The sequence below is a fragment of the Erigeron canadensis genome, chromosome 1 (assembly GCF_010389155.1).
Source record: "Erigeron canadensis isolate Cc75 chromosome 1, C_canadensis_v1, whole genome shotgun sequence".
NCBI lineage: Eukaryota > Viridiplantae > Streptophyta > Magnoliopsida > Asterales > Asteraceae > Erigeron > Erigeron canadensis.
This window is the reverse complement of record NC_057761.1, coordinates 58,590,545-58,609,470: the sequence shown is the minus strand read 5'-3', so window position 1 is coordinate 58,609,470 and position 18,926 is coordinate 58,590,545. Positions and strand designations below refer to the sequence as shown.

At 33.4% G+C, this 18,926-nt stretch overlaps 4 protein-coding genes across 4 annotated transcripts; 1 reads left to right on the top strand and 3 right to left on the bottom strand.

Annotated features, from left to right (window-relative positions):
* Positions 1-431: 431 nt before the first annotated feature.
* LOC122585276 (feruloyl CoA ortho-hydroxylase F6H1-3-like) lies at positions 432-1,864 on the bottom strand. Its single transcript, XM_043757396.1, has 2 exons — positions 1,286-1,864; positions 432-1,177 (listed from the first exon to the last, which is right to left on the bottom strand). The coding sequence occupies exons 1-2, from the start codon at positions 1,798-1,800 to the stop codon at positions 604-606; spliced, it is 1,089 nt and encodes a 362-aa protein (XP_043613331.1). The 5' UTR covers positions 1,801-1,864; the 3' UTR covers positions 432-603.
* A 3,960-nt stretch (positions 1,865-5,824) lies between these two features.
* LOC122585761 lies at positions 5,825-6,318 on the bottom strand. Its single transcript, XM_043757884.1, has 2 exons — positions 6,101-6,318; positions 5,825-5,983 (listed from the first exon to the last, which is right to left on the bottom strand). The coding sequence occupies exons 1-2, from the start codon at positions 6,248-6,250 to the stop codon at positions 5,912-5,914; spliced, it is 222 nt and encodes a 73-aa protein (XP_043613819.1). The 5' UTR covers positions 6,251-6,318; the 3' UTR covers positions 5,825-5,911.
* A 3,092-nt stretch (positions 6,319-9,410) lies between these two features.
* LOC122607907 (lysine--tRNA ligase, chloroplastic/mitochondrial) lies at positions 9,411-13,987 on the top strand. Its single transcript, XM_043780983.1, has 14 exons — positions 9,411-9,786; positions 10,718-10,936; positions 11,064-11,175; positions 11,331-11,439; positions 11,565-11,622; positions 11,731-11,799; positions 11,880-11,987; positions 12,120-12,212; positions 12,276-12,380; positions 12,495-12,701; positions 12,835-12,929; positions 13,050-13,140; positions 13,238-13,417; positions 13,635-13,987. Exons 1-14 carry the CDS (start codon positions 9,550-9,552, stop codon positions 13,725-13,727), a joined length of 1,776 nt encoding a protein of 591 aa, XP_043636918.1. The 5' UTR covers positions 9,411-9,549; the 3' UTR covers positions 13,728-13,987.
* Positions 13,988-15,711: 1,724 nt separating this feature from the next.
* On the bottom strand, positions 15,712-17,578 carry LOC122610139 (probable polyamine transporter At3g13620). Its single transcript, XM_043783136.1, has 2 exons — positions 16,919-17,578; positions 15,712-16,776 (listed from the first exon to the last, which is right to left on the bottom strand). The coding sequence occupies exons 1-2, from the start codon at positions 17,512-17,514 to the stop codon at positions 15,951-15,953; spliced, it is 1,422 nt and encodes a 473-aa protein (XP_043639071.1). The 5' UTR covers positions 17,515-17,578; the 3' UTR covers positions 15,712-15,950.
* Between the last annotated feature and the right edge of the window lie 1,348 nt (positions 17,579-18,926).

The window sequence follows — 18,926 nt, the reverse complement described above, 5'->3', positions numbered from 1 at the left end:
CCTCTCAAATGAAACCACCAGCTTCTTGATCTGACTTTGAAAACAGGAAATGATGATGCAAGACTAGATCGCAAACGATTAGAGTGGTGACAACAGATAGGTGCATAAAAGGCTTCTTTAGTATTTGCCGGTCTATTGGTGGTTTGGTGTCAAGTTCTGTTTCATCTGTAATGAGAATGATGCTGTAATAGATAAATTGTTTCCAAAATTTCCCTGCTGGTAAAGTTTAATTCTCTACAAAAAAGTTGTAATTCCGGATCTTGTTGTTTCTGTTTTACGCTGCTTTTTGTGTGTGATTTTTTATGCAGATCTGTAGCTGTGTTTTTGTTCTTTTGTTTTTACAACATGGTATCCGTATCAGATCATGAATTTCGAATTTGAGTTCTCTTTATCAAAAGAAAACATAAAGTACATAATTTGTTACAAAGGCCTTAAGTAGTCTCATATTTAGCTGCAAGTTTACTTGGATAAAGTTGAATTACAAGAGGGCAACACTATCAAGGGCATATACAACCTTGATTCTTCCTCACACATTTGCTTATATAGCTCTCTTATTGATCTTTAGTCGGAAAATAAAAACTGCTTGGTGTACACAAAGTAAGTTTATACTTTTGCGAAATCAACTGTGGCCTTCCCATCATGTGCTTTTCTGAAGAAATGCTTGACATAATCAGAGTAAAGGACATGCTTATACAGTGGTCTCTCTCCACTCTCAAGTACTTCTGGCAGAGGTCCAATAACGTCATTAGGCCGTGGGTTTACAAAGATCGGGACTGAAATCCTGTTACTGCATCCATTAGCACTAACACGATGTTCAACACTTTTGTACTTGCCGTTACTCATGATCTGAAGTGCGTCTCCAACATTGATCACCAAAGATCCGCTCACTGGAGGGACGTGAATCCATTTCATAGTCTCTGTGTTTCTCACGTAAAGCCCTCCAATATCATCTTGAAGAAGGATAGTGAGCGTGGATACATCTGAATGACGCCCCACGCCCACTGTGAGCTCAGGGTTAGGACATTTGGGATAGTAGTTGAGGTTAATCCTCTTTGACCCCATTAGAACCGATTCTTTGGTCTCGTCTATCTCTTTTACGTTCAGCCCATTCATCAGTATCTTCAGCAACTTCTTGACAACACTTTCAGAACTCTTCATGTAGTCCAAAGCTTGATTCCTAATCAGAAGAAAAAAATGAAATTTTTTTTAACAATTTAAACCAGCTAGATCGCTTTAACTTGTTTACAATGTATAGTCAAATTAATACAACAAGTTCGATCTGTACCTGCAAACTGGAGGCCAGAGGGAATCACACTCATCATCCGAGACATAAAAGAGGCTGAGATAATCCTTCCACTCGAGAGCTTTTTCGGCATCAGGAGTAAAGCTTGTACCAAAACGAACGTTATTGGTAACTGATCGTTCTTTTGAGTATTTCTGCTTTTCTTGCGGTGGCAAAGCAAAAAACTGGTGAGTTGCATCTTTGACATGTTCAAAAACATGAATGGGCACTCCATGGTTCACAACCTGAAAGAAACCCCATTTCTGTGCTGCATCACAGACTGCTTTTGCAACTTTCGTTTCACTCCAGTTGTACATATCGATAACTGGAATGGAATCACGTTGCACTTCTTCAATGCTCGTATCAAACCGTTCTTGTAGAGGTTGGATGTACTGCTGTGGTAGGGTCTTGAGTCCCAATTCAGCCAAGCCTTTCACTCCATTACCTTTGTGCACCACGAAATCGACAATGTTGAGTGAATTTGCAGCTGGGTGGATTGTCGAAATCGATGGAGCCATGGTTTTAAGTAGTGGTTTGGGAGTGATCAAGATGTGTATCTGTAGACTAGCTAGCTAGTAAATGAAATGCTTTATGTATGTGATGGGTTAGTTTGGTTCAATTGGTTGCTATTTATAAAATAGTAGAAGGCCTTTGTATATCAACTTTTCTTCTACAAAGGTTGCATTATTCATGCTTAATTTATAATAAACTTAATTAAGAAATGAGAATATGCATGCATGGCCAAACACACTGGGGTTGGTTAGTGAAAGATACATTTCCATTAATATTAAGCCTTTTTTTTCCTCATAAACATCAAAACAAATACATCTCGTTTTTCATTATTAAACTAAACTAAACCATCTCCACTAATTAACCATAAAAAAAATATCCGCCCAAAGTTAATAATAATCTACTTTTCTTTATATAAATACTAGCTAATCAACCCAGGTTCAACCCGGGTTAACTTATAAACGCTTTACAAATAAACCGAATTTTATTCGGGTAGCTTTAAAATATGTTATCATTTTCACAAGATCACAACGTTAATATATTGAAAAGTTGTGATAAGTTATTTTGTAAATGACGAAACTAAGCGGAAACTGAACTTGTGTAACTGTGGACACATGGTTAAAACACATACGGGTGGTAAAAACAAAAGAGTAAAACATATCATAAAAGACATCATAGTTTTCGCCTTATTATAACGAAAAATTAAGGTGATTAAAATTTTACATATATTTAAAAAAAACTTAATGAGATATATCTAAAAATCTTATGTTATTACAATTGTTTTTTATTTATATAATAGATTACAAAATGCATCATGTAACTCTAAAAATTTCTACAAGAAACGTCACATATAGCAATATCGACATTTATTCAATAAAAGTATAAAAAAAAGTTGTATGAAATTAACAACAGTAATAAATTTAACGAATAAAAATATTAAAATGTTATCTGGCAAAGGTTAAAAATCTATAAATAATACATAGTACTACGTACATATATATGTAAAAAATATTTAATAATACTAATTAGTTATTCAAATGATGTTCATAATACTGTATAATGTATATTGCATATATGTATTAATGTCCGTGTGTACCCAAGTGTGTGTATGTATGTGTTTGTGCTTTGTGTTTAATTAGATTTTTATTTGGTTATATTATTAGAATAAATAAATTACACGAATTTATGTCTTTTTATCAGATTTCATGGGAATTTAATTACAATAGACATTACAAATTTGCTTTTTCTTCCTAAACCCGTCCCCGTGGTTGTTTCCGATCGATATCCTTTTTTTCATTTGAAAAGACCACAACATGCTTCTTTGCATGTATTATATACTTTTCCACCTTTCGAAAATTAAGTCTTGAGAATTTGTATGTATTATATACTTTTCCACCTTTCGATAATTCTCTTTCCGTTAGTGGTGTGATAAGTCTTGAGAATTTGTATGTATTACTCCATACGAGACGGGGTGTCTGCACGATGCAGCGGTGATGGTAGTAACGACAAAGGTGTGGCTGCGTCAATTGTGGCGATGATGTGCGGCGGTAAGGGTTAATATGGTTATTTAAGGATTAGAGAATCTATGTTGTATTTTATTTTATTAAGGGTATTATAGGTATATAGCTAAAGATGTTTAAATTAGTGAATAAATAAGAAGGGTAATATGGTCAGTTCAGGTTCTTAATTACTTAAAGGGAAAGGACAATTTGCTTTATATAGTAGTATAGATACTTTTCATTTGTATGTATTAAACATGGATAGCTGGAGTGCCAAAAGAAGCCTAAATACAGTACTTAGAAACCAATCAACCAGTATAATTATTGGTGAAGGTAGAATTGGATATCATTAAGGGCATCTTGACAAAAGCTGCAGTCTTAACCTCTTAATCCATGTTTATTCATTTGACACTCCATCTATCCATGTTCAATTAAACAAAACCGATATATCCACTGCCTACGCACTCATCTCGCTAGAACTATGCTACTTCCCGCAAAGTCAGCTTTACAGGTTTCAAGTCATACCACTTGTCAGTATCACTTTAAAAAACATATACGGAGTATTAATTATCTTTTTTATATATAAAGTTAAAGTCCTTTGCTAAATTGTCTCATTTACAAATCCCACTTGGCATAGCTATCCCCTTTCCATTCATTAAATTTATTCAAAAAATCATTATTAATGACGTCATGTACTTTAGTATATCTAAATAAAAGTAAATTTAAGTAATAAAATAAACTGAGATTTTCCTCAAAAATAGGTTCTTTAAGTCGGTCGTGAGAATTTCAAAATCAAAGGGATTTTACAACATAATACATCCCAGATTATTGTATACTCAATTCATGAATACAAGATTTTTTTTAACAAAACTTCACTACTAATGGTAATTATTGGCTAAAGAAGGTTGTTGTTCAATGGATTTTTCCCAAAAATAGGTATTTTTTCAATGGATTATTTAAATTGCCAAAATTGGTTTACAAAGGTAGTTATTAAGTAATATGTCAAAAGTTTGAATCCTGGTTAGTTTCTTTGTTTTTATTAGTTAACTATTAGATGGATACCCGCGGGATGCAACGGCGGTATACTGCGGCGATGGGTGGAAGTGACAGCGGTTGATGTTAGTAATTTTCATATCAGCGTTAACAAAATTACGGGTTACCAAAGAGGGACATTGGTTGGAGCGCCTAATTTTAGAGTTATGGGAATAAAAAATGTCCAGGGGCAAATAAGGTATTTCAAAGACAAAAATTATTAATAGGGGGGATTTGCTTTATTAGGTAGTATAGATTAATTTTGTTCATGACAGGACATATTTTTTTTATTATTATTTTTAAAACGGCATTCTAATATACTCCTACTCCTAAATTACACGTTTTGCCTGGAAACCAGGACTCTCGAAAAATCCAATTTTTCTTAATTATGCTTGTGTTTCCTTTACAATGTTTGATGTATTCGGTACTTAATTTGTTTGGTTAGACACATGTTTTGGAGGTTAAAACTACTATTGTGATTGGAAATTTTAGCAAATCGATTGCATATTTATGTTAACACATGTTACTGCGTAATATAATCTATTTGTTTTTAATGTCATATTCAAATTGAACATCTAACTTTTAAGATCATGGTTGTATATGTACGGTAGAATCATATGTTAGTTACCATAATACTACCTGGGTAGTCACCCGGGTCCTTAAGCTAGTATCCTGTTAAACAGGCATTACATTAGGTACTGATCCTGTAAGGACTTGTTTCAAACCCTTCCGTCATGTTTGAATAGAATAGTCAGATTCTTTCGGGTGCTCTATATGTGTGAAAAAAATTTTTTTTTAATCTACAAGTTTTGAACCCATTGGCATGTCCATAATCCCTTCAAGGACTTATTTCAAACCCTTGTGCCATGTTGCTTGTTAGCAATTTCCAAATTGCCATTATCAAGCCAACTTTGCTCTGAAATGAAATGGGCATGTCATCCCCAATTCCCCATACCCCTGTACAGACATTGGGGAACTGTGTCATGAGACTCTTTGTTAACAATATTAGGCGTATTGGGATTTTGATTTCTACCCTAGAACAACTTAATTAGATTAGTACTAAAATGGAGACAAGCGCAAGAAAAAGCTAGTTGGTATTATGAGATTGGGTAAACCCGGTAAGGTTTTCAATGTTTAAGTTATCCGATGAGAACAAATCTTTGATTCAAAGGGAATGCAGCGTAACCATAGTATCCAATCTTAACCGTGTCCAAACTTTTTTTTCCAGACCACTTCCAGTTTATATATATGGGGAGGTTCAAAATGAGTAATGATATATCCTCCTAATTCACGGTCCTAAAAATCCTCCTAAATAGAGTACAAAAATGATGGCATTTGGTAAAATTAGTCAATTTAACAAGAAGAAGAGCTTCTCCCTCTGGTCACTTTGGAGTCCACATGTTATATTTTTTTGGTTTTAAGGGGATTAATCATGTTCCATTTAATATTAGGCATATTTGCAGGCAAATACTCCGCATATCATAAGTAAAAGCTTAAAAACTAGAAAAAGCAAGCTTAAATTATTATATTTATATAAATAAATCACGAAGACTGAAGTAGCCTTGTTACAATGATTCCATGATAAGATTTATGAGAAAGTAGGGAAATTGGGCAATCTGATAACAGCTTCTTCTGTTTCAGTTGGATCTGATCTCACAATCTACAAACCAAACATTTAAAACATTATTTAATCATTTTAATACAAACACAACTTATCTATAATGTTGTGTTTTTATTAAAACTAATAAAAATAAATAAAGGAGAAAAAGGGGAGTACCGGATCTTGAAGAAGGGGTTTAGAATCATCAATAGCTGGACGGAATTGTGGTTTGTTGTTGTTGTTGTTAACTTGTCTCTTGCCGCCGCCGGCAACTAGTTCACCGTCGCCGGAGGATGATGATACTTGTAGACTACTAGTAGGTTTCATCTCGAAGTGAAAAACAAAACACAGGACTGGACTCACTGCTAGGATAAGCAAACAACTGCGTTTTATCTTTTAAATCTAGACTCACTGCTGTGGCCCAACTATTCATCTATATGTAATGCCAGGCCCAATCGAAAGCTAAAGTTTTCGAATCTTAAACTTAATCTTTTATTATAATAAAGCATAGTTGTTCTAATAACTTATCGACCAATCATATCTCTTGATTTCTTAATATTGACTTTTTTTTCAATTTTGACTTTAATTTACACTTTTTTCTTTTCCATCACAAGTTTACACTTTTTACCCAATAATAAATAATAATAACTAATATATTATCTAATATAATAATAACTGATATTTATGCAATAGAATATATCTCGAATTAAATAATAACTAATGTATATCCAATAGTATGTTCTATCATATAAATATAAAATTAATTAATCTAAAATTAAATAAAGTTTAATATTTATATTAAGATTTTAAGCGTAACTGTACCTGTATTATTAACTTAATGTTAATCTTAATATATACTAATAAGACAGTTGAACTAATGACTTATTAACCAATCAAACCGTCCAATTTTATCAAATTGACCCTTGTTTATGTCATCATTTATATTAACTATAAATTAAAAATCCTAATAATCATTATCCAAATATATTATTATATTGGTATTTATATTAATTTGTAGAAAAAGTCTCATTATCCAAATATATTGATTTTTTAAAAACGTTACAAAAAGTATTTATATTTAATTTTTAAAGTTACAATTGTTACTCAAATCAAAAGTCCTAATTGTTATCAAACAATATGAAAACAATTCTAATTGTTATCTAATTATCATTGGACAGTGATTGAAAATAAACACCTATTTTAATTCTTAATAATCTTTCTTAATAATATCATATTATGAGTACAATTAGTTTCAAAAAACTTCATAATAGAGAAATTATTGTAGCATGTGCCTAGTGGAATGACTACAACAAACAATCCCATCAATATGTATTGGCTAATAATGACAGTGACGAACATGTGATTATTGTATTACAACTTGCAAAGTATAACACTTAAAACCGTATATATTCAAAATTATAAGTTTTTATGGATTAAATGTATGAAAATCTAATATTGATAATATCATAAACCCCGTGTCCAGTGTCGGACACGGGTCTAAAATCTAGTATATACTATAAGACAGTTGAACTAACTACTTGTTAGTCAATCACATCGTTCGATTTTATCAAATTGACTTTTGATGATGTCATCATTTAGATAAACTACAAACTAAAAATCTTAATAATCATTATCTAAATATATTATTATATTAATGTTTATATTAATTTGTAGAAAAAGTCTCATTAATTTACAGTTTTTTGTTTTTTCATCAATAATTTACATTTTTTAACCCTCTAAATACTTAATTTATATTTATTTTTAGCCATCAACTTGAGAGAATTTTTTAAAACTTACAATCATTTAATTAAATCAAAAAAATTTTAGCATATGAAATATTTTATACAAAAAATTATTTAAAAACCTAATGACTTATTAACAAATATTAGATTAGATTTTTATAATTATAACTATAAATATTAATTTTTAGTTTAATATTAGATATAAATACAATGTGAACTCTACATACATATCCCAAACATAATAACAGATAAACGATATACAACATCATTATCCTAAACACCATAGGAATCACATGAGATGAGATGATCATAGAACCAAACATAATTTACAACAAAGGGTTTACTTGAATCTTAAATCCAAATCAATATAAAATCCATTCAAGATTTATTTTATCTCTCAATAAAAAAAGTACATAATTTTCTCCTTTATGGTATATTAGTTTTGCATTTTAATGTTTAAAGTTACAGTTGTCATTCAAATCAAGAGTCCTAATTTTTATCAAAGAATATAAAAACAATCCTAATTATTATCATATTATCATAGAACAAGTGATTGAAATTAAACCTATGCGTGTTATGGAAGCGCATCATGATTAAATACATATACTTGAATGTTAAGTACATGATCAAAAATATGTTTATATTTTAATTCTTAATTATCTTTCATAATAATGTCACATTATGAATACACCTGGTTTCAAAATATTCTATAATGGAGAAGTTATTATATATAGCTTGTGCTTTGTGGAATGACTACGGCAAACATTTCCATCAATATGTCTAGGCTAATAATGACATTTATCAACCTATTATTATTGTACTACAACTTGCAAAATATAACACTTAAAACCGTACTTCTTCTAAACTATAAGCCTTTATGACTTAAATGTATGAAGATCTAATATTGATAATGTCGTAAATTCCGTGTCCAATATCGGACACGGGTTTAAAAACTAGTCAAAATACTATAATGTAAATCAGATGGATAATTATCTTGATGTTAACTGGATTGGTTCGGGTTGCACGTTGTGCTTCAAATATTAGGATTACGAGATGGGTACCCGCGTAATGTGGTGGCGGCAACAGGTGGTGGTGGTGGTGGTGGCGGCGGTGGTTGTAAAAATGTGATTATTAATCTAAAAGTAATTGATATAATGGTAGTATAGTTATTTTATGGTTAATGAGTGTATTTTTTGGTAAATAATTTCATTAAAAGTATTAATAGAGATATTAGGCGGAAATATTTTAATTTAATAGATAAATAAGATAGATAGTTTGAATAAATATGGTTGGAAAATATTTTAATAATTTTAACGCATTGCGGAACTAAATATGTTATCAATCAAAAGTAAAAGTTTTGTTGAAGAGTGAACAACAACATGGGAGATGGATAATGATTAATCAACTTAATTTATATGTTGAAAAATCAATCTAATCATAAGATACTAATTTATGGAACAATCATGAGATAAGATTAAGAACAAAAGTTTATACTCGTAGAATCTATATGTTAAATTTTTAAAGTTTTAGGTTGATTTTTAAGCGAATTATAACTTTATAAGTTTAGATTGATTTTTCAAGAGAAATATATGACTCTAAGAAAGAAAGAAAAAAAGAAACTGCTTAATGTAATTTTTTATGGGTTTTGACCTGCAATACTTCAATATATGGGGAGGTTAGTTTCTACCCGAGAGGCCGTGTTTACCACTAATCCAAAGGAAAAGCCAAAATTACAAACATAACCCCTTTCTATCTTCAACCCTTGTTCTCGATAACATTTGAGGCTAATTGCAAAAAGAAAAGCAGCAGGTTCAGGAGGATAGAGGTCAGAGTCATATAACACAGTTTACTCCTCTGAGTTGAGCGCGTATCCATCAATCGATAATGGAGGCCTTAAAAGTATGGTCATCACGGCCACTGCGCCACCTATTCCACATCGCCTCTTCTTCTTCAAAATCATCATTCGCAATCCCTATCACTTTCATCCGATGCTGCTCATCCTCCGCCGGCGCCATCACCGCCGACGCCCCGAAACAAGGCGGCAGGCAGCGGAGATCTTCAACTACAACTTCAACTTCTACTTCTGATAGAGACGCAATTCGCGCTATCCGTCTCAAAAAGGTACACTATTAACTTCAATCTCTCTCATTTTAAGTTTTTCAGATATTCTAGTGTATTTCTATTATTATTTATATCAAATTGATGTTGATTTTATCAGAATTATTAGGTTAATAAAGAACATTTTAGTGAGTTGGAGACCAAAAAATTGACTAGTTGCCGAATTTTACACTAGTACTATACGAAATGTTAATGATTACCTAAAAAAAGGGATAAATGGGTGGGAACCTCTGGTCCCATGTACCGTTTTGGTAACACGACATAGAACTGATGCCCTATAAGTCACCATCCTTACACATGGGATCACAAGATATAGTTTCTTTACTTGCCTAGTTGCCTTTGGCACATTTTGAACCTGTGACGAGCCTTCATCTGTGGGCCCATGTGGTCACATGATGGCGATACCATTGGGGTTTCACCCCATTGTTTTTCTTTTTATTAACTAAAAAAATGTAATATTTCTATATCTCGAGTTTGAGTATCCTAAGAGTACTACTACTTATGAGTCTGCTCAAGCATTACTCTTCGAAAATAAGCCGACTCGAGCTTTCTCAAGCTAAATGGCCTAATTAGTTTATAGCCCCTACCAAGATCCTATGGTCAGGATCAACATCAAGATCCTATTCATATGCTAAGCTTCCAAAGATCGTAAAATTGTAAGGTCCTAAATATCAAGATCAGAATCTTTACCATCTTGCTAAAAATACACTACTTGAATGTTTAGTGGCAGATACATAAATGTTAAATTGTAAGTGGCAAATTTGGGCCTTTAAAAGGTGGCAAATTTACCCCTTTCATATGTTTTAAGTGGTACATTTATCCTTATAAAACACAGAATAACATATCAAAGATCAGTTTTGCTTTTGCAGTTCTTATTTAATGTGAAATGTAGTTTGTACCTGTAACGGTTACATAGTCTGGTATTTTATTTTAGGTGGAAGAATTAAGGAGCAATGGATGTGAACCTTATGCTTACAAGTGGGATAGGAGTCACTCCGCTAATCAGTTGCAAGAGATTTATAAGCATTTAGGCAATGGTGAAGAATCAAATGATCAGAATGACCATGTATCAATATCAGGAAGAATTGTCGCACGTAGGGCATTTGGAAAACTTGCTTTCTTGACACTGAGGGATGATTCTGGAACAATTCAGGTATGCTGATAAGTGATAACGTATCCCTGTTTTGCTTTAATCACGGTTATGATGTTCATATCTAAGCATCATCCAAGTAAATTAACAATGGTGTGCTGTTGTGTTGCCATTTTACAAAAATTTTTAGCTTTACTGTGAGAAGGAAAGGCTTGTAGATGATCAATTTGAACAATTAAAGAGTCTTGTTGATATAGGCGATATATTGGGTGCAAATGGCTCTATTAAGCGGACAGAAAAAGGTTAGCCTCTTTGTAAACACACAATGTTCCAATACAGACAGATAATACGTAAAGAGAGATGTTATTAAGAAACACCTACCACAATGCTAATTTAATAGCCCTTAAATCATAATTGGATGACACTTTTGTGTTACTCTTACTATGTGTGTTTGCAGGGGAGCTTTCTGTCTGTGTAAATTCGTTCTCGATTCTCACAAAATCTTTGCTTCCACTGCCGGATAAGTTTCATGGTCTAACAGATGTGGACAAGCGTTATCGCCAACGGTTAGTTTTTCTAATAGTTGGTTTGCTAAGTGAGTCTGTGCATTCATTTCACAGTCTTCAAATTGGCGTGCTGTAAAATAATTTTCCCAATCGTTTGTTATAAGCAATTGTTTTTTCTCGTATAGATATGTAGATATGATTGCAAATCCAGAGGTAGCTGATGTATTCCGTAAAAGAGCGAAGGTAAAATTGAGACATTGTGTTTTATTAATCATCTTCTTAAGTATTCTCATGATACTAAAGAATATCATTTCTTATTTTCAAGTGCTGATTTGTGCTTCACTTCAGTAGATTGTATCAGTCATTCGCCAGACTGTTGAATCCGTGGGCTTTATTGAAGTTGATACACCAGTTCTTCAGGTTTGTAAATCATACAATCTAATAAGAGAGTTTGGATTTAAATTTTTTTTTCTGTCTTAAGTTTTTTCTTTACTCTCTAGGGGGCAGCTGGTGGTGCAGAAGCTCGACCATTTATTACACACCATAACTCTCTTGGTAGGGATCTTTATCTTAGAATCGCTACAGAACTCCATTTGAAGAGAATGTTGGTGAGGTTCTAATGAAAACGACCTCTAGTTTTGTGTTAGCAGATGTTAGTGTGTTGGTCTAGTTAATCTTTCTTTTGCATAGAAATTATATGTATATATGTTCATACCGTTTGAGTTCTGACTGCACTGTAGGTTGGTGGATTTGAAAAAGTATATGAGATTGGAAGAATTTTCAGAAATGAAGGCATTTCGACTCGTCATAATCCAGAATTTACAACTATAGAGGTAACATATGCATCATTTAACTCTCGGCCTATTTAATACTGAACATTAGATATTTCCATGTAGATCTACGAAGCGTATTCCGACTATGAAAGCATGATGAACATGGCTGAAGAAATTGTAACTCAATGTGCTCTTGCAGTTCATGGGAAGCTTACTGTGGACTATCAGGTGTGACCTTTAATATGAATGTTAAGGGTGTTGGATACTACCTTCCATTTGAAATTTCTACTACTCAGTTTAATATTACCCAAAATCATTTCTAAGATTAGCATTTACATGTAGGGTGTGGAAATCAATCTGGAAAGACCTTGGAGGAGGGAAACAATGCATAATCTGGTGAAAGAAGCAATAGGGATTGATTTTATTGAGTTGGGTAACGATCTCACTGCTGTTAAGGAAGCAACTATTAAAGCACTAAGTACGGGCCCAAATAATCAAGACATACATTTGATTGAAGCATGTTCATCCGTTGGCCACGTGCTTAATGAGGTCAATACCAGCACATCACTTTTAATGTTGACTTTGGGTCATATACCAACAATAATGAATTAAACTTTAGCATCCAAAATAAACAGATCAAACTTTGGAGTGTAGTGAATAACTTCAGTTTCAATTTTTTCAGGTTTTTGAGATGGTAGTAGAACCAACACTTGTTCAGCCTACATTTGTTCTAGACTATCCTGTTGAAGTATCTCCTCTAGCAAAGCCACATCGGAGGTACTAAAGATCTTTTAATTACTAAATATCACATGCATTGCTGAAAAAATAGACTTACTTTCAAAGTTGCCAACCATGCTGACCTTTACATCTGTTTCTGGACATTTGTCTTTCATAAAGACATGCAGGTTTAACAGAGAGGTTTGAACTGTTTATTTGTGGTCGGGAGTTGGGAAATGCATTTTCTGAATTAACTGATCCAGTGGACCAGGTACATTCGATAAAGATACTTGCTGAGTATGATTATCTTGGTGATTATCTACTTTTTAAAGTTACAAAACAGTAATAGAATCAATAAATCGTGACAGAGAGGACGTTTGGAAGAACAAGTGAAGCAGCATAATCAAAAGAGGGAGGCTGCAGCTTCAAAAGCGTCGGATGCAGAAAAAAGAGGGCCGAAAGGTGATGATGACGAGTCTTATGAAGTCACACTTGATGAAGATTTCCTAACGGCTCTGGAATATGGAATGCCTCCAGCTTCAGGAATGGTATTAATCTGCCTCCCTTTTAATCAGACGTGACAAAGTGGGCAGGTCTGGCAGATTGGGTAACTGGTCAAGATGGATATTTGTATTTAAAGGGCTTAGGTGGACCTGCAAAAACCTTTTGCCCATTTAATTAAAATCTTCAATAGATAACCACTACCTTCAATATGATTATTGCTGGTCAAAATCTTGTTTCTTAATGGAGAATGTATCATTTCAGGGACTCGGGATAGACAGGCTGGTGATGCTGTTGACAAATTCAGCTAGTATCAGAGATGTTATTGCTTTCCCTGTGCTTAAGATTCAACAGTAATTTTATCAGCGGCTTGAAGTTTCATAAATCAGGACATCAGGTTATATTTACTTTAGCTTTTTAAGGAGATCTACAATCATTTTTTCTCGTTCCATATTCTATAATTATGATTAAGCTGAGCTGCTTATTGCAAGAATTTTTTAATCTAGCATACTCATTCTTGATAAGTAAGGCCCCGAAGAAACTATTGATTAAATTATTGTTCCAACTTTATGTTAAATTTATGAGAAATGCAATATAGGAGAAGTATTGGATTGAAATGCTTGTTATTGAGATCTTGTATTCGGGTTAAGTTTATGAGATGGGTTCTTTCAAGCTTCAATAACTTTGTGGGAGCTTTCAGAAAATAGGTAAATTCATGACTCAGGTTCTTTCAAGTTTTAGTAACTATGTAGGAGGCTTTGGAGAGTGAGCTACCATATTTTTGTGAAGTTGAAGTTACTTATAGCTTACATTTTCGTAGTTGATATAATTTGTCACTCTTAAAAATGCAGCATACTTGGCCTCTAAAATAGGTAATAAATGTTTAATAATATCATTGTACTTTTCTTTTCCTAGTTAATAAGAAAGTACTATGGTTGCTTTCCAAAAATGTTTGGTTGGGATACGGTGGGCGTATCTCTAGTGTTGCAGATGATGGGTTTTTTTAAATCTGTTCAGTTGTCTTTATGAGCGTGTTCTTTTGATACTTTATCTATCTATAAGTTTTTTATGTGATTTCGTTTTTGAGTTTTATTTTTATTTGTTTCAAAAAAGTTTGGTTAAGTAAGAATAAGTTTTTTCTTTTGAGGTTACTAATTTAATTTCTAAGTACATATTCAAGCCTTTCAATTGAGCTTTCATGGATCTTGAATCCTCCTTGAGCTGCTTACAATTTATATATGTGAAAATTAAATTGATTTTCTTTGACAGGATTGTTTGATACACGGACGCTTCCTCATTTCTAGCCTAGAAAAATAAAGTGCACGTACACTCATCTATTGGATGAAGGCAATTCTATACGTTAATAAAACACAATAGTTAAATTTACTAGTAAGTAATTAAGTAACTAACTGCTCAGTGCCGCCTTCCGCGGGTTTTGAGCCCCAATACTTCGACGGTGTATGGGGAGGTTAAGATGTAGGCAGACCTTACCTCTACCTAAGTAGAGAGGCTGCTTTCAGTTTCTACCTAAATGATAGAAAAAGGCCTTCCAACCTTTGCATGGGATGAGGAGGTTTGTCGTCTTCTGCACGTTTTCTTGGAAATGATCACGATTATCATATGTGAGGTTCATGTTTAAGTTCATACGTATATTTTAGGACATTCCTATTTTTAAAGGTTCCAATTAAATATGCATAGAAAAGCATATTTAACAAACTTTGATACTACAATCATTTATTCAACCGAATTAATATTCTAAGATATCATTGATGGGCCAAGATATTATAATATTATACCACTAAAGAACAATATTTGATACTATCTTTCGTCAGCATGTGAGTTGGAACCCATCTCAGCGAGATCTTTTATATTGATTTTATTGTAGAAAACAAATGTTTGATCCCTAGGCCTTACCCAACTATAACCTTTTTCTCACTGTCACGTCAACATCACATCATCTCTTTTCTCATTTTATATTCCAAAAAATACTACTATTAATCATACCTCTTTTTCAAAAAAAAAAAAAATTTTATACTCACATTAGCCTCTCTCTCTACTTACTTTCTCTCTCTCTACTTTATATTGTTTTCTCTTGAGAAAAAGTTGGAACCTTTTTCTCAGAAAAAGGCCCAAAAAAAATGAGAAAAGGTCTTTGCTTTTGTGAAACTTTACCACCATCATCATCATCAAAATATGTACAGACCGGCCTTTCAAGTAAATTTGTATAAGTCCTCTTCTGGCTCATTATACATACGTATAATAACTTTTATTTGTGGCTTTTTATAGAAGTTCAACTTAAACTCTAGGTATATTGGAAAATATTAACTAAAAGAACAAAAACTACGATCAATAATATATATTGTAAATAATCGACTTGTAACATGCTCATGCATGAACTATTAGTTCATCTAAAGAAAGCTATACCCTACACTTGACCTAACCAAGCATAAGTCCACAAGTACTGTGCTCAGTCTAACTCACCACCAACCATGACCCCATCGCTGCTTTCATACTCATGGACCCAATGAAACCAACATCAATAAGGCCAAACTTAATTTGTTAAATCAGCCTATGAAAGTGTCAACTTGATTGCATCACTTCCACACCTTCAATTTCATCACCATTTGCAAATGCAAACCACTTCTTTGCCTTCAAATAATTGATCAAAAAATACCACATGATAGCCCCAGCAGTCATCAACCCACTAACAAGAAACACAATCTTTGTAGCAATCACCATGATCAACACCAAAAATGCTGATGGAATCAAACACATGACCACGAGGCCCGGTATCCCGAGTGGCACCTTATAAGGCCGCTTCAACGTAGGAAACTTCCTTCTTAGCCAAACAAATGATGCAAACTCTAACAGCATCCCTAAACTATATATGAAATTTGCGGAAGCTACTATATCTGTAAAATCCATACGAGAAACCGCGATGGTGATCAAAGTCGATAACAATATTCCAACCCATGGTGTATCAAACCATTTTGATCTAACCCCGAAAAACTTTGGTAAAATACCTAAATCCGCCATACCAAGAACTTGATAAGCGCAACTACTTAGCTGTGCTTCAAATAAACCAATAGCTGATAACACTGCTCCGATTTCGATCCATATCTTGAGCCATTTACCCGAGATAATTTCTGCTGCGACTGCCATGAACCCGGACTCCCATTCGTTTTGGTCTACGGAAACAGCACCCGTGACCGCCATGAGAGGGATTATGTAAGCTAAACAAGTGAAGATAACGGCTAAAAACAACGCTTTTGGGAAAGTCTTTTTTGGGTTTTCCACTTCTCCAGCCATTGTACTTACAGTGTCCCAAAAATTTAAGTTCCAAAAAAGGGTATTGAAGAATAAAGTCCAATCTTTTTTCACGCCTTGTTGGCCTAAACTTACCCATCTGTACAAATACACATTCAATTAGAAAAACTTTCAATTTTGCTTTCTGATAACCGTTAAATACACCTTGCCCCATTATTCAATAATAATAATAATAATGTAGCATTAGTTTGAGAACTAAAAACATAAGTATAATATATTACCTGTGTGGCCGAATTTGTGGGATGGCGATGAGTGACATGAGAACAAAAGGGGCAAGCGAAATGATGCCAAGGGTGATGGCAGCCATACCAACTATATTCAAACCCGTATAATTCACAAACGAAAGAAAAAGCGTCGAAAACAATATCGCCAGAGTTCTGGGCAGCCCCGAATTAAACACCGGAAACAGTTTTTCCAAATAATCGATACAAAGTATCGGAAATGCGGCGATGTTTATGACCCCCGTCAGGAATTTCCAGCTGCCCATCAAGGATCCACAAAATGGCCCAAATGCTTTATGAGCCCATATCACAAAACCACCGTTTCCTGGAAAGGTGGTGGATAGTTCGGCTGTCACCAGTGATTCTGGGATCGCCCATATGAATGGAAATATCAAGAATCCGAGGATCGCGAAAAGTGGCCCAGCGGCTTGTACGGCGGGTTCCTCGCCGTATGGGCCGCCAGCTACTTCGAAATATATTAGGAAAATAAGTGGGATAAGTGTGAGTTTTTTTTTGGTTGATGGATTGTTGGTGGTGGTGGTTATTGGGAGGATCCCGGTGGTGGTTGGTTTTTCCGGTGGGATATCTAGACCCATGATGGATAAGGGGTAGGGGGAGTGTGTGTAAGCTGTGAAGAGAAGAATTCTTTTTCTATAGAAAAAAAAAAAATCAAGAAGGATTCACCAGTATTTAATACTGTAATTTTTAAAGTTGACTTCTTTGTTGTATTTATTAGGCGTTATCAAACTATCGTGTTATTATCCCTGAATTACTTTGAGCTTTAATATTGAACCCTGGATTTCGATATATACTCCAAATTCTATTTTTAAAAAGAGTATGATATATATAGCATTTATTTTGTGAGTTTAACTTAAAAAAAAAAAATAAGAATTTAAACTTATGAATTTGTGCATATGTGAAACCTTAATGGTATGATGCGTACTAACATTACTGATGATGAGCTTAAAAACTACAACTTTGGTTGATTGGGTATATATTTGATACCACTTGAGCTATGCCCATCGACATATGCCTTTAGGATATAGTATTGAATAATATTAACATGGACAATGAAGGAATGAAGAATAGCATATGTATTGGGGATAAAAAGGGATACAATAATAGAGATTATATGGAATAATGCCTCTTGCATACATATATATCCATTCAATATTTTTCGGAGGTGTTCATAACAAAAATGATTCAACTAGGACTCATTCATTTCTTATGATTGGGGAAGTACTTGCGTACAGTTCAATAATCAATTAGCAAATATTCCAATATTGGGAATATTTTTTGAAGACGACCAAGGAACAAGGGGAGTAATGTAGCAACTGACATTTAAACGGGGATGTAAGTAAACATTTTAACGTTTTGGTCAATGATTAAAGAGTCAACAAACACAGTGTATCCCGGCAAATCTTTTGGTTGAGTGCCTAATTTTTATAGTCCCAACTCTTACGAAACATGTGGTAATTTCTAATTTGTATAATCCATCAAAAAGAAAAAAATTATAGAAAATCGATATTCATATTCCATCATTGATCCCAACTTTTGAAATATTCTCTCATAACTTTTGAAAAGAAGATTGATACCGAACTTTATACATATATTACTCGTATATATCACCACTTGATAAGTTGATATCAATACTAATATGTTTTGGTGTATGTGTGCCTTTGTAAAACATATAGGATCTCAGGAACTTTCTCCATGTCCATTTTTATCACCATGAAGCATTCACGGGAAACATCTTCGACAAACACCAGTGGCCACTTTAACTATCAAACAAAACGATCCATCAGCAACATTTTCAAACTTAAAAGCACTAATCGGTCTCATATGGTCCATGTTGATGATCGTGTTAAGATTCAAACTACTTATAGTAATAGCCTTATATTTTAGCAATCAGTTATCATTTTCAGTTAAATGAATATAAAATTTCAAAAAAGGTTAATTTTGTTTCTCATATTTTCTTGAATTTCATGGGTTACTTTGTGATAAACTT